At 48.4% G+C, this 14,337-nt stretch overlaps 6 protein-coding genes across 6 annotated transcripts; 1 reads left to right on the top strand and 5 right to left on the bottom strand.

Moving 5' to 3' along the window:
- Window positions 1–440: 440 nt before the first annotated feature.
- On the bottom strand, window positions 441–1,910 carry K452DRAFT_239598 (uncharacterized protein; the record flags this gene model as incomplete). Its single annotated transcript, XM_033537735.1, has 2 exons — window positions 441–1,085; window positions 1,158–1,910. 2 exons carry the CDS (start codon window positions 1,908–1,910, stop codon window positions 441–443), a joined length of 1,398 nt encoding a protein of 465 aa, XP_033391037.1.
- Window positions 1,911–2,502: 592 nt separating this feature from the next.
- On the top strand, window positions 2,503–3,924 carry K452DRAFT_323127 (uncharacterized protein; the record flags this gene model as incomplete). Its single annotated transcript, XM_033544608.1, has 1 exon — window positions 2,503–3,924. One exon carries the CDS (start codon window positions 2,503–2,505, stop codon window positions 3,922–3,924), a length of 1,422 nt encoding a protein of 473 aa, XP_033391036.1.
- Window positions 3,925–5,095: 1,171 nt separating this feature from the next.
- Window positions 5,096–5,948, bottom strand: K452DRAFT_333214 (uncharacterized protein). The gene has a single exon (XM_033545169.1). It carries the CDS (start codon window positions 5,855–5,857, stop codon window positions 5,366–5,368), a length of 492 nt encoding a protein of 163 aa, XP_033391035.1. The 5' UTR covers window positions 5,858–5,948; the 3' UTR covers window positions 5,096–5,365.
- Window positions 5,949–6,177: 229 nt separating this feature from the next.
- Window positions 6,178–6,939, bottom strand: K452DRAFT_333212 (uncharacterized protein; the record flags this gene model as incomplete). Its single annotated transcript, XM_033545168.1, has 1 exon — window positions 6,178–6,939. A coding segment is annotated over one exon (762 nt), but the record flags the coding sequence as incomplete, so codon positions are not given.
- Window positions 6,940–8,251: 1,312 nt separating this feature from the next.
- Window positions 8,252–8,757, bottom strand: K452DRAFT_363237 (uncharacterized protein; the record flags this gene model as incomplete). Its single annotated transcript, XM_033546560.1, has 2 exons — window positions 8,620–8,757; window positions 8,252–8,565 (listed from the first exon to the last, which is right to left on the bottom strand). Exons 1-2 carry the CDS (start codon window positions 8,699–8,701, stop codon window positions 8,252–8,254), a joined length of 396 nt encoding a protein of 131 aa, XP_033391033.1. The 5' UTR covers window positions 8,702–8,757.
- A 2,311-nt stretch (window positions 8,758–11,068) lies between these two features.
- On the bottom strand, window positions 11,069–12,505 carry K452DRAFT_303631 (uncharacterized protein; the record flags this gene model as incomplete). The annotated part of the gene is made up of 2 exons (XM_033542750.1): window positions 11,069–11,397; window positions 11,461–12,505. 2 exons carry the CDS (start codon window positions 12,503–12,505, stop codon window positions 11,069–11,071), a joined length of 1,374 nt encoding a protein of 457 aa, XP_033391032.1.
- Window positions 12,506–14,337: the final 1,832 nt, after the last annotated feature.

The following is a 14,337-nucleotide window of genomic DNA, read 5'->3' as shown; positions in this document are numbered from 1 at the left end:
CTTTTGTGTAAAAGCCTTTTAAGAGTTTCGTTTGGAGACAGTATTTCAATCACAGGACTGAGAGTTGTAGTTTGGAAGGAAGGGTATATTATGTTTATTGTTACTTTGCTTGCTATTCATACTGGCGGTTTTAATACTGACAAAGTCAAAAGCATCTGTCAGCCAGGATCACTCCGATAACTCTCGTTTTTTCAGCCTCATTATCTAGTGGTTACACAACAGCCTTACCCCCTGCACTACTCATTTATCCACTGCAAGGAAGCAATGATCTCAAAGAGAAAACGTGTCCTTCTAGATAGTATCTTATATACCTCCATAGGTAGTAGTAATTTAGAAGGACAAGCGGCGTCCAATTCCTCGCGCCCAGCTTCACAGCATCCAAAGAAAAGAGAGCGCACAGGATCTCATGTGACTCGAAATCTTTAAGAAAACCCATGCCTTTATGACAAGTAAAGATGTCCATCCGCTGCAGAGCACCTTTCCGAAGGCTTCCACTGCAGTCCCCTACAAGCCAAAGTCACGAGCTTTGACGCAAGCCGGTCGTCATCTCTATTCCTGAGCTCCGTTTTGAAATATTCGTCCAGCGCTTCGTAGTCTGCGCGGTTAACCGAGGCCCATTTGATTATCTTGCCGATGTACAGCTCGTAGACGCAGAGGGAAAGTGCCCAGACGTCAACAGGCGCTCCGAAATATGGCGTAGCGGGGTAAGCTCTCTCGGCGGCCTTGGACTCCTGCTTCAACGCTATAATCTCAGGAGCCAGGTAACGGACCGTTCCAAGCATGTGGTTCGTACTATACTCCTCGACAGCAGCGTGGCCGAAGTCCATGATGACTGCCCGCGGCGGAATGGAATCGACGACACCGATGTTGTCGAGCTTGATGTCGTGGTGCAGTATGCCTTTAGCATGAATGTAGGCGAGGCCTCCGTAGCATTGTTTCATAACGTAGGCAATCCATTCGTTCTCTGGGCGTTGATCTCCGTGAAGACGCGTTGATAGCGCCGGTGCGAAAGGTGAGAGGACAGCAGTGACTTGTTGGCACTCACCTTGACCAGAGCCAACCGGATACTCTCCGCCGATGAAGTCCTTGAGCTTCGAAACGTTAGTCTGTTCAGAAGTAGTCAGTATATTCAAATGTTAATAGCTTTGGGGACTTACGTGGTTGAGCATGCGCATAATTCGAAGTTCCTTGTCGATATCAAAGGTGTTGTGGCGGGTCCTCTTCATGATCTTCAAAGCTACCGCTTCACCAGTAGCCTTGACGAATGCGTATGCTACAGTTGAATATGTCCCTCCAGCGTGCACGGGATAGGAGTAGTATTTAGTGTTAACCCTGTAGTGGTTCATGTCTGGAGTAGGTGCAGGCGTGATTTCATGTGGGATCCGGGGAAAGCTAGGAGCGTTCAAGTCCATGACGCGCCTCAGTTGATACCGATAGCTTTCCTCATCGAGGTCGGTGAAAGATATTTTGAATGCAAGGTCACCGATGGTGATCCCGGTGGGCTCACAGACGGCGTGGCATGCATTCTGAAGTTTCTCTATGCCATTGATCAAGACGGGGTGTTTCCCAGCTATGATCATTAGCACACCCGTTTGACGATGGTGTTGGAGATAAACGTGCCTGCTCTCGACGTTGAAGGTAGAAGGTCCAGGAGCCAGTAGTACATCTGCTCCACCCGTAGCAAGTCCGCGTCGGCTAGTTCCAAGGACCCAACCAATATGCTCGTGGGCTGGGGGAATGTTGAAGTTCAGGCGAAAGAAACCGCAGTATCTGCCGCCACCTAAATTGTCATGGTCGTTGGGGTCGACTATGTCGTAATGGACGAATTTGCGCACGTGTTGAAGCGACCTTGGCTTTGCGATGAGCTCATCGACGAGTTGATTGAAGATGCGACGAGCTGTTGGAGACATTGGGTAGATGCGGGCGAAATCACCGCGATGACCCGCAGGATCATAGTTCCAGGTAGAGAGGTCCACGAAGGTAGAGTTAAAGGAATCTGTGATGATAGGGTTCGGATTGGCAAGGGTTGTTGTATTAGAGCCTGTTGGAGTATTTGGGATAGTAGAGACCCACCTATCCGGCGGAGTGTTTGGAATAGTAGTGGCGAAGGAAGCTTCTTGCATGGTGAACGATATGCCGAAATGGGTGTAGAGAAGAAAGTTGAAGGAAGGATGGAGGCTCTGAGGGCGAGATTGGGGTGGGTTTATAAAGATACTAAGCGAGGAGGTCAGCCGTGTTAAGATAGTGGGAAGGGTATGTTTTAACATACCCCTGCTTTTCCACCCACTCACCCTCTGCACATACAACGCTTACCTTCCGTTAACACTGGGTGACTGCACTCACACCCTGCTTACAAACTCTTCGCTTACCCTTCGCTTATTCTCTCGCCTGCTGTCCGCCTTCTTCTCTTTCCATATATAAACCCTCCCCCCTCCACCCTCGTCAACTTCCACCTCATCTGTCTCTTGTCATCTCGGCATGCCTTCATCGCTCGACTCCACCATGCCTGCTAAGACCCTTCCTCCCTCCATGCTTCCCGATGACCTCCCCGTCTTGAACTTCGCTCAAGAAATGCGCGCCATCGAACCTGCCATCCGCGCTCTCAACAAGCTGGCCGCCCGCCTGCCGACCCAGGACCTTCATTTACCGCGGAGTCAGGAGAATCCCGGTCAGCAGAGTCAGGACTCCAACGACTCGTTCAAAGACCTCACCGACTCCCAACTTATGGCTCATTTCCCCGACCCCCACCCTACTGTTAACAGTGATCCCCCTCTTCCCGACAACCTCCCTCTCGAGGCTTCGGAGCTCCTTACACTCATCGCACGTCAAAAAAGCTCATTTGAGAGGCAATGCAAAAGCATGCTGGACCTTCTGAACCAAGTTTCGGGGACAGTGCTGTTTCAGCGTAACTCCTTCAGAGTCGAATTTGACATAATGCGTATGAAAATCCTGAAGCTGGTCAACGATGCTTCAAAGACCCACGGGGCGAAGCAACCCTGCGCCTCTCAGCCATCGCAATCCCAGCCCAGCTCTGCAAACAACGACAAACTAAGAGCCACTCGTCATCAAGCCGGACAAGACACCAAGCCTCGTCATCATTCAGGTGCTTTAAAGAGCGAACCTACTGCCACATCCTCAAGACCTGACAAGCATAGCCGTCACAGTGAAGGAGACGCACAGGCGCAGAAGAGTACGAACACGGGCTTTTGCCGCAAAATCAAGTTCGTAACGTTCGAAGATGACCATCGCGAAGAATCGGCTTCCGGACAAGGCCCGAGGGCCTCTCGGTCAAGTGGAAAAGACTCCTCCGCACTTCCGAAGACAACCCCACACCCTGTCTCTGCACCGCAGGAGCGTAGTAGGAAAGCCTCTGGTCCAAGCTTCTCTCGTCCCGGCGCCAGGAACGACAGCTTGCCTGGTATGCAGATTGACTGTCGTAGCCACGGCCATCAGCATTTCGACTCTAAGGATCACATGAGCAAGTTCGACTTCGGACCTTTCCACCCGGTCTTCCGCTCGGATAACGTCGGTATGGAGAGTCAAGACACGCAGGCTTCGCAGAAGTCGAATATGAGTTTGTTCAGCTCTGGTACACAGGCTCCGCAGAAGCCTAATTTGAACTTGTTCGGCTCTCCCACCCAGTCTTCGCCGAAGTTGAATACGAGCCTGTTCAGCTCCGGCACACAGGCTCCGCAGAAGTCGAGTATGAACCAGTCCGACCTTGGCACGTTTCACTCAGCCTTCGGATCCAAGAGCAATGACACCACGCACATTCAGAACACACAGGCGGCGCAGAAGTCGAAGCGCAAGCGCACTACGAAGGAATTCGAAGATGGACCTTCTTCGAGCTCGGATCGCCACAGCATCCGTTATTCTCTTGGTGGTTACGGTGCCGGGAAGCGTTACAAAGGCTGTGACGCCTAGTCCGACGGCGGTGTGCGGGCCCTGACGTCGGTGCTTGGGTTTCCAAGGAAGAAAACTCTACTCAATCCCCCCCCCCCCCCCCCCCCCCCCCCCCCCCCCTGGTGTGTATTCACACATCCAGTCTGTGCAAGGATGGATCGGACAATCACTTTCCTGCCAACTAAATTTGTTTTTTTCGTTACGAATTTATCAGCCCCGGCCCCTCACTGTCCCCCCCCCCCCCCCCCTCCCCCCCCCCCCCCCCCCCCTCCCCCCACTACACACTTTCTGCTTTTCCTTTACTCTCAGGCTCTGCTGGTTGGTCTGCTTGGTCCTGCGTTGATCCTTTTTTCTTCTTATACCCCCGGGAAAACACACATGACTTTCATAAAAGTTTCGGTTTCTGGAGCGATAGTGTGGTAGAGCGTGCTTAATCTAAATTGCTGTATATGATGTTGGCTTTCTCGTGCGTGGTGATGTCGTGCTGAAAGGAAACATCCACGGGTTGATTTAACACGGCTTTCGCCTTCTTTGCTCAACCCAGGTGACGTCATTTTGGTGTAGACCTTAAGTTTGCACATGAATTTTACGATGTGTTGAAATTGTTCCAATGATGCCAGGTCGTGCACGCGTGAGCATGCTGCGTTGGTGGCGTTCCGTCATGAGTGGCGCCGGGTAGGTCCGCTGCGTCACATCCTACACCGCGGCTCCGACCACAAAACAGCTGGCTGCGCCACGCGATGGATTCTTGTGATCATGTACGCAATGCTCCTGCACGATGTCATTGATGTAGGTGTGAAGGTTACTGTGTGCTAGTTTCTCTACGGCGTGTATGTCGCGGTACAGAGTGCGTGCGCGTTGGGTGGCGAGGCCTCGGTGAGTGGGCGTGGAGCAGGTTGGCGGTGACTGGGCATAGGGCCGTGGCTGAGGGGCGGCGTGATTTTCGGTGCGTAAATTGCTTCGGTGCTGATTCCTGCTGCGTCTGGTCGGTGAATGGAGGCACCTCCGCCGGGCCTTCCCCGTGGCTGAGAGTTGGTGACGTAAGGGTTTAGGAAGACTACCTAGCTGTGTGAAAGGGATGCAGTGCCGTCTTTAAATGACGTTGCAAGGGTTGTTTGTTAAGCACTGTGGAAGAATCTAGAATCTTCTCGAATGACCGTTCTTTTTGTTTGGTTAATGGTTTGTTGTAGAGCTGGCTTTTAAACTCCACATGTTAAAGAGGAGAAGAGTTTGCAAATTTAAAAAAGTTTGTGTAACACGGGATGTTTGTGATTTCGTTAGAAACAAAACGGCGTAAAAGAAAATAACCCTAAAGAAGGCAAGAAAGTACTGCTATTTCCCACCAGTACAGCGCTACTGCTAAGTTTGGTTGCGTGGATGTTGGCAGAGGAAATCAAAAGGATGCTTGATGTTGCTTTGCTGCCAGGCTGGCTGAGCGGCAAGCGACAGGCACTCACCACCATCAACCCTTGAACTCAGTACACGTACCATCCAAGATTTGCCCACCGGACCCATCGCCTTTAAAAAGCCGAACCACAGAAAACCTGCAGCCTCCCATGCCATCAAAGCCACCCTCCTCAACACCTGTCCCCAAAATGCGCAAATTCACCGGCGACTCCCTAGGCGAGAACATCGAGCAATGGATCAAAGCCTGCACGATAATCGCCGACGATGCATCCTCCGACATCCGCGACGACGATAACAAAGAATTCATAAAAGTGTTGACCCTAGAGACGCACCTCACCGGGCCAGCGCTAAAATACTTTATGGGCCTCTGCGAAACCCAACAAAACAACTTCTCGCAAGCATGCGAAGCCCTACGGAAGCGGTACACCAAGACGTCTCGGCACAAGTTCAACACCGCGGCGCGAGAATACCGGACGCTGAAGATGGGGCGCTTTCCCGACCCCGACTGCCTGACTCTGAGAGAATACACGTTGAAAGCGCACAGCATTGCCGAGGGTCTTGGTGATAGGTTTCGCGACGCGGTCGTCGATCGGTATATCGAGAATCTGGACTTTACATATGCTCGAGATGGTCTATGAATTATCTATGTTTCAATCACCCCCTGTAGAGGTCACGGCCGGCTCGGAGAAGCCGCGGGATAAAACAGAGTGAGAAGCTCTGGTTAAGGGTCTATATTCAAGGAGAATAAAAGATTGACTGGGTACCAAAAGTATGCACTAGACTTCGTTGATGTTTAACTTTAGAAAATTTCACATAGTTTGTAGCAATCCCCTAACTACAATAACTACATTTTCCTCACAGCCTCCTTCAAACATCATCCAGTGCCGCATACGCTAACGCGTAAGCTTCTTTGTTCATCTCCCTTGGAACATGCCAGAACTGCACTTCGTAGCCTCCTTCGGCGGATTCCAAATAGTTGAGGCTATCATGAAGATTTCTGAGTGTCTCAAAATGCGCAACGGGCCTGCCCTGAGGCGTAAATCCCTTATGCTCGATCCACATATTCATCCACTCCGTCATCGCCTGAATTAAGAAGCGCGAATCAGTGGCGATCTTGACCCGCTCGAGTCTGGCGTCGTCCTTCGCGATATTTTTCACTATTTCCAGAGCATGCGCTAGCCCATAAACATCTGCACACGTGCTGGTTTGCGGAAGAGAAGAAGGGAGAAGTTCCTCGGTGTTGTAACGAGAGCCAGGTCCAAGGTAGATGCCGTATGAAGCCTTGGCATTGGAGTTGAGTTTGCCGTTGCCGTGACATGCGCCGTGTAAGTGGATGACAAGGGTTCCGGTGTCCCTGAAGGGAAATGGTCTCGTTTCGCACGTCATTTGGAGCTCGGAGGTTTGTTTCTTGGGGTTGTAAATGATGAGTTCGGAGCGCGGGATGTTTTGCGTGCATATGTCTTCTGAAGGGTCGAACAAGCGGCGGATCTCTTCTTTCTCTGTGGCTGTTCCCATGATGCTGTTCGGCTGATTGGAAAAGGGCAAATAACTACCTTTCAGTGTGACATGAAGTGAAGAAAGAGGAATGCGATGAGATGCTGCAAGTAGTTGAGAATATAAAGAAAAGCGTTGGGTCCTTGTTGAGCGCCAAGGGCCAAGAAGTATGCCGCGTCCTTACGATCTTCAGAATTGTTTCCGAAAGCGTCTTGCAAATCCTCCGAATGCATTCCAAACATGCCGTGCTTCCGAAGGAGGTTAGCTTTAGAATACATCGTTGAACAGTCCGGATGCGGAAAGCTCTTACACCATTCACGCTCCACAAATTGTTCGTCTGAAAGAAAATATACACTGAATAATGCAGCAAGTGCACTAAAGAGATTCAACATACAAAACCTTTCGCGGTATGCTACGATTTACTAAGAATAAATTTAGTTTCATAAGACTAATATGTACATCGCTGGAACATATGACGTCTGTCAGAGAGGGCTATGCTATGCCTTCGGCCGAACTTCTCGCACCCGAGAAACGTACCAAAGTCGCCGGGCCCTCACGCCCCAACAACAGCACAGTTTGTACGCGCGGTCCTGTAAGTGCACTTGGTACCGATGCAATCCTTGAGGCATTAATGTTTCTGATTTTTCGCCTAGAACTCTTGCGTTACACACGAGACGAACGCATGCATATACTTATTAGACATGAAATATACACAACGAAGATGATTGGGTGCTGCCTGTCAGTCAACAAACTACTAGTGTCTACGATCTTATTTATAGTCGACCTGAAGGCGCTACCCAAGAGCCAGCTTGCGCACAAATCGTAAGCATATTACTCGGTTCGGGCTTGGACGGAAGGTATGCGAGATGGAATCATAGTCTCACATGTCCCCGGATACCATACGCGCATATGACTTTACTTTTGTCTTAACCAACCTTTACCTTGCCTATATAGGAATTCTGGCATTAGACTAACGCTTAGCCCTCAAAATTGTTTAAACAAGCTGTTAGATAGAAAGCTCCGGGTCAGCCGCATGTTGTGACCGCACCGGCCCACCGCAGTACTAGGGCGATCCGAGACGGGCCAAGTATGACAAACGTCCTTGGGAAGAAACCACGACAGTTTTAAGCCAACCAGGGCCACTGAGCAAATCTTATCAATCGTTAATGTAAGGCTACAAAACCTATGTGTCTTTAGTCCATCAATAGTCCACCAACATACACAGTTTGGCCCTTTTTGAATAATGAAAGTGTTAGTGAACTCAGTTTAACCACGAAAAGTTGCGAACCAAAAATTGGTAAAGTGATTTTCTATACCTTGCCATCCTCCGCCTAAGCGCAAAACCATTCTCATTTGTTGAGTCTGAAACTAATTAAATTTCTAGGATATCAAGGCCGGGATCCGAAAATTATATACGTTTGAAACTAATCTAAAAATAGTCTTCCTTTCAAACATTGGTTGTGTTGATAGTCCCTAGACGCAAGAATGTAGGGGGAGAGCTGTTGTTCCGAACCCACTCTACAACTTGGTGTCCCTCTCCGAGCGTATAAACATAGCCAGCCTGGGTAGCAGCGATTGGAGAAAGTGGCAGTACGCTCTCCATTCCGTTGACAGAATCAAGTTCGTTCCAAAGAGTACCGTTAAGAAAAGCCATTTTTACGCCCCCATCCGACTTGGAAGCCAAGACCTGTATTTTAAGCAAGCCATCATCAAGCCGAGATAACGCTGCAAGTTGGGAGCCTCTATCAATTGTTATATTTGCTACCATTGTTAGAGCCACTGGATACAATTTCATTCTTACTTGTATAAACTTACTTTGTAGCTTGGTCTTGTACCAATTATGACCGTATTCGTCATACAGCTCTGTCAGGTTGCCAGCACTGTTTCGAAGATACATAGCTATTTTGGGTTTTGAATAGTTTTTGGGCGCGACTACCGGAATAGGTGCCAAAGCGACGGCTGTCTCTGAGTCTGGCTGGACGCCTGGAGGGATAAATGGACCGCTGGCCTCCGAAAGCCCATGCGGGAATTTCAAAGCCAAAGCTCCTTCCGTGTTCCAGTAGGCAATAATGTCGAAATCAATACAAGTATCGTTGCCACATTGCTTTGTGTATTGAGCGAGCAATTTTGGGTCGTAAGGTGAAGGAAGGCCAGAAACTAAACCGTCCACTGATTTCCAATTGTCATTTGTCCAGTCGGCCGATAGTGCGCGGACATTACTGCTATTGTCCACAAACAAACACCGGAAGGTACTCTGGTTACCTCCAGCGAGCGGATCCAGCCAGTTGTATGCAGAGATAGGTGTTCCATTCTTCGGAAACGTTTTGTTGGAATGTTCTCGGACCACAACATGAGAGAAATTCCAAATTTGGCTTGACATGCTCTTGTCTGCCATCCATAACTGGAGGGTCTTATCTTGATAATAGACTTGAGAATGCTCAACTCCACGCTGGTCGGTATAGTTCGTTGCTGACAGGCCAGAATTAGGAGCGATTCCTTGCCGTTCGACCGAAGGATTTTTTGGTCTATCACTCCGGGTAGAAGATTTGCCTCTTGTCACCCCAAGTCCGACGCCGAGTCCAACGCCGATACTTGTAAGAATGATTAGGACCAAAATCAGGGCCAACCGAAGAGTTTTTTTCCTAGCCCCATGACTGCCCGATCCATGCGTAGGTCGGCTGGCTGAATCAAATTTGGGATATTCTTCTTTGTTTGACGGATTTTGGACCAGCTCCGGACCATCACTCGGCCTTACTTGAGGTAAATCAGCCTCCCGATTTACTTCAAGCGTACTGTAATCCGTATTTTCTCTGCTCATCATGCGTGCGATAGTGGAAGAGAAATTGGGCGATTACGGGTATTATAGGCAAAAACCAGCCCTTGCGCAAGTCCAAAGACGCAAGGCTGAAATTTGTTCAGCTCTGAGGTCATATAGAGGGAACCAGGACGCAACCATCGATATCGGGCGGGGCAACGATAATCATGCGCTAACTAGACCAAATGGGTTGACCGACATTCAATTTGCATATGCAAGGCGGCGATCTCATCCGTTTCTTGCTCTCCCACATCCCAAATTTGGCCTCGTGAGCCCTTAGCCAAGGCACAATATTTGCAGGCGGCAATCGCGCCTTGCGACACTTGTTAGAGTAGCCTATACAAGAAAAGAAAGTATCCGGAAGGAGAAAAAGGTGAAAGATTTTAAATCCTCGGTTTTCCAGCCTGTAGATGTTTCGTAAGTGACATCAGTGGTACATACGATTAAATACCAACAGTGCACTATGCGCTCAAGCGTATTGACTGTCCATTCTCTCACTACCGAAGATTGGCCTTGAGGCTTAGATTATTATGCATTGTTTACTAATATTTGATCACTTCGAGGGGCCAAAATTCCACAACCAACGCGTGAGCTGCCGAAGCTAGGCACCCTGCAAGCTGGAACAACTGCAGCAAGTAAGGTGCTCTATGTGTGGTTCAATGAGATTGCACCGGTAAATCCTTCTGCTTGAGATGGAAGATGAGTAGATGACACACGGTGATCATATAAGCATGTATGCGACACATTGGTAAGCACTGTACAAAGAGCCGCGGAAGGAATACAATCCTTCATCCCGTGTCTTGGCCCAGGTAAGCTATACTCAGTAGACGTTGTATTCTGAATCCTAGATATCAGTCGTCATCGCATTTGCATATTTGTCGACGAGGTATCTTCAAATTTGGTGTCTTGTCAGTTTCCACACCAGAGCTAGTATGTGATGGAAGGCAAATATTGTAACGTGTCACTTTGTCTCTATCTCATCCTCGCCTTTACGTTTGAATATATACTAGCACCATGTTAAAGCTTTTAATAAGCTAGCCATTATTAATAGTTCAAAGACGAAAAAACGTCGTCACGCCGCTTAAACTACTATAAAGAGCAGGGACGCTTCAATATCCTTACCCCAACCCTTTATACTTATGAGTGTCAGCCACTTTATTTGAATGTAAAGGCACATTTTTTATGTCATCAGCACGACAGCGAGGTAGGGCACAAAAGGCAACGCCTTCTGTTAAATTGGCGATTCGAAGGCATTCAGGGCGGCTACTATATCCAATATAACGTTGACTTCGTCTTTAGGATGAATTGACCTCATAGTATTTTGAAAGTGAAACCTGACACGATTGTTTGCAAATTTATATTTGCCAACTTTTATGCTGAAGTTTTAGTTCTTGACGGTGAACTCTTACGGCCTTGCCTATCATGCCTTTTCATATGACGTATCTTTTCTTAAACTTCAGTGGTGTTGACGACACCTATACGTGAGAACTTAGGAGGCGAAATATCCCCCGAATCCTCCCGTATCCATTCTACAAGTTGAGACCCGTTCTTTACGATCGCAAATACATGACCTGTTTGTGTGGCGGCAATCGGCGAAAGACTTTTAACGTCCTCCATGCCGTCGACAAAATCAACAAAACTCCAGCCTGTACCGTTGAGATACGGCATACGCACTCCTCCAGCTAATTTAGAAGCTAGGACCTGGATCTCAACCTGCGACTTGTTATTTAATCGCGACATTGCTGCAAATTGGACGCCTTCGTCTATTGGTAGATGGTCTGTAAAGTAATCCACAAGTTAGTCATGGCTCAAAGTTAACTGAAAACTTCAGTAAGGCCTACCGCGCATGTCGGTCCAGGTCCAATGGTTGCCTTCTGCGACATATAGCTCCACTAGACTGCCGGTACTGTTACGTAAATACATTCCGACTTGTGGATATAAATCTTTCGAAGGCACCCTTGGTACTGGTACTACAGCTATGTCTGTGGCCGCGTCCACGTCCACAAATTCAGGAAGAAAGGGGCCGCTGTCATCCTTATGTTTATATGGCAACCATAGCTCGAATGTTGGATAATTTCCGGTGGCTGAGTAGGCGATAAAATCGAAGTCGGCGCACGCCTTTCCGTCGCATTGGCGAGTGTATGTAGCGAGTGCTTTTGAGCCTGGAGAAGCAACGACTGCAGGACAGATAATCTGATCAATTGATGTCCAATTTTGAGTGTTTCGATCATAAGCCCATAGCGCGTGGACGGTGTTGCTGTTTTCTACAAACAGGCATCGAAAGTCGCTTCGAGGGATGGTGTTGTTGTCGTCCCTATACCAGTTGTATGCGGCGATCGGTGTTCCAAGCGCAGGACTAGTTGAATTTTTGTCTCCTTTCGGCGCAACATGTGAAAATTCCCACTCTTGATCTGATGTACTGTGTCCCATCCAGATTTGCCGCGATTTGTCTTGGTAGAAGACCTGTGAATGCTCATTTCCCTGAGTATCGGTGTAGTTCGCAGCAGCAAGGCTTGAATTTCCGACGATGCCATATCGTTTTGATGAGATGTATATTGGCTCTTTAGAACCTCCCGACCCCTTATTCTTGGTTACTCCGACGCCGACACCAACTCCGACACCGATACCGATGATCACGAGAAGGATCAGGAGGAGTAGAATCCGTTGTAGGGTCTTTTTTCGGATGAAAAGGTAGACCTCCTGGCCTCGTTGAGAGGTCGTATGTGGCTCCAGTCCTCCAGGTTTCTCTGGTGTAGCAGGGTAGTGTGCTGTTTCTGGATCATCGCTTGCCTTGACCTCGGGTGGGTTGTCGTCCGGCCTTACTTCAGGCGCATTGGCTCTCCTGTCGACTTCAAGTGTACTATAATCCGCGTTTTGTCCGTCCATTGTACTCAAGGAATATGAGAATGAAGTGTTGATCACAGTAAAACAACTTTTCGCCTCAGCGCCACTTGAACGCGCAAGGCTGAGATGATATAATCTTCCTTGTGGCAACCACTAGCATGGCAGTTCATAGCCACGGATGATGTCAGGTGGGGATGTCCTTAGATGGGGCGAAGAAGTTGCCAAATTAAGCTGAATTGGTGTGATATACGCATATGCAGCAAGAAGCCCCCACTCGTCTTAGGCCTTTACATCAAGCTCGACTTTGCGGCTTCCCAGGCTCCCAGCTTGGAAAGCTACTCTGGTGGCATCTGTATCCAAATGGCTCTATTAAGACAGATACAATAAAACACGGGCTTTGACATTGTCTTGTAACCGACTTTATTACCCACTACAAAGCTATCCGGCTACGCTGTGGACAAGCAGTATTATGCACCATTACGTCGACTAACACATTCTGGAGGACGACCAACAAGAAGTTTGCACAGCAATCAGCCGCAAAAATTTATTCGGGTAGAGATGAGCGTACTACGCTGCAGTTGGTATCGAAAAAAGATTCGATATGCGACGCAACAATCTTTGCACCAATCAGCTGAACTTGAACCAACAGTGCTTCGGCCTGACACGTTGATCTTTTATTTGGCGCAATTTCAGGCAGCACGATCAGCTTGCCATTTCAACCAATAATTGACCATATTTTTGCTCAGTCGCATAGAGCGGCAACGGAGCAAATGCCCGTCTTTCCGTCACTGCTCCCGATGCGTCAAGCTCTTGCAGATCTTCGCGTAAAAGTGGGCCTGTTGGGCTTAGTAAACTCCAACATATCACGCATAACGTCCGTCACTGTGAAGCGAGATTAACCGTGAAGCGAGATGGTGATACGTGTACGGAGTAGAAGAAGAGACCTAGTTAAGGTGTGTAGAGGCTCTGTACGGAGGAGAAGAAGAGCCCTAGTGAGGATATGTAGAGCCTCTATATACTCTAAGACCTTTTTACCTATACCAGTGACCCGGGATAGGAGCTAGGTAAGGAGTACTCTATAGGGACTACCTATATTATCCCCTGTCTCGCTATATAGTGGATCTCGGTTTGTAGTAATAGATGTTGTGTTATATCGCGATATCTTTAGTCGTTAGGGTAAGTTCAGGCTTAGAGCTAGACAAGAAGTACTCTATAGGGACTGCTTGTGTCGTCCTCTGTCTCGCTAGACGGTAGATCTCGGTTTACGGTGACGGACGTTACTTATCTTGGTGTTCCGTCAGCGAACAACAAAACTGCTTTAAGTCGATGGTCACTCATGTTGGGGTTTTAAAATGGACTTTTTGCCCAGGGAAAAGACGGGCAACAAGAGTACTTTCATATGAAATATTGACAAGCAGCGGTAGTCTATAAGGGTTGCAGAAATCGGATTACATTATCGTTTGAAAGCGCAGGTGCAAACCATACTTTTACATCTTTGAAATTCCGTATATGCAGCGAATCCTTGAGCACTATTGCTAATATAATAGCAGTATTGCGGCATCTGTTTCTTCATAACCCGGTGTCAGCCAGGATCACTCCGATAACTCTCGTTTTTTTCCAGCCTCATTACAGTCAGTTGTTACACAACAGCCTTACCCCCTGCACTACTCATTTATCTACTGCAAGGAAGCAATGATCTCAAAGAGAAAACGTGTTCTTTTAGATAGCAGCATATATACCTCCATAGGTAGTAGTAATTTAGGAGGACAAGCGGCGTCCAATTCCTCGCGCCCAGCTTCACACCCGGTCGTCCACAAAGCAGTGTTCCCCAGTCGGTAAACTCAGTTGTATCTACAGGAAGAAGTTAGCGATCG

Source organism: Aplosporella prunicola (genome assembly GCF_010093885.1).
Source record: "Aplosporella prunicola CBS 121167 unplaced genomic scaffold K452scaffold_129, whole genome shotgun sequence".
Lineage (NCBI taxonomy): Eukaryota > Fungi > Ascomycota > Dothideomycetes > Botryosphaeriales > Aplosporellaceae > Aplosporella > Aplosporella prunicola.
This window is presented reverse-complemented; position numbering and strand designations above follow the sequence as displayed.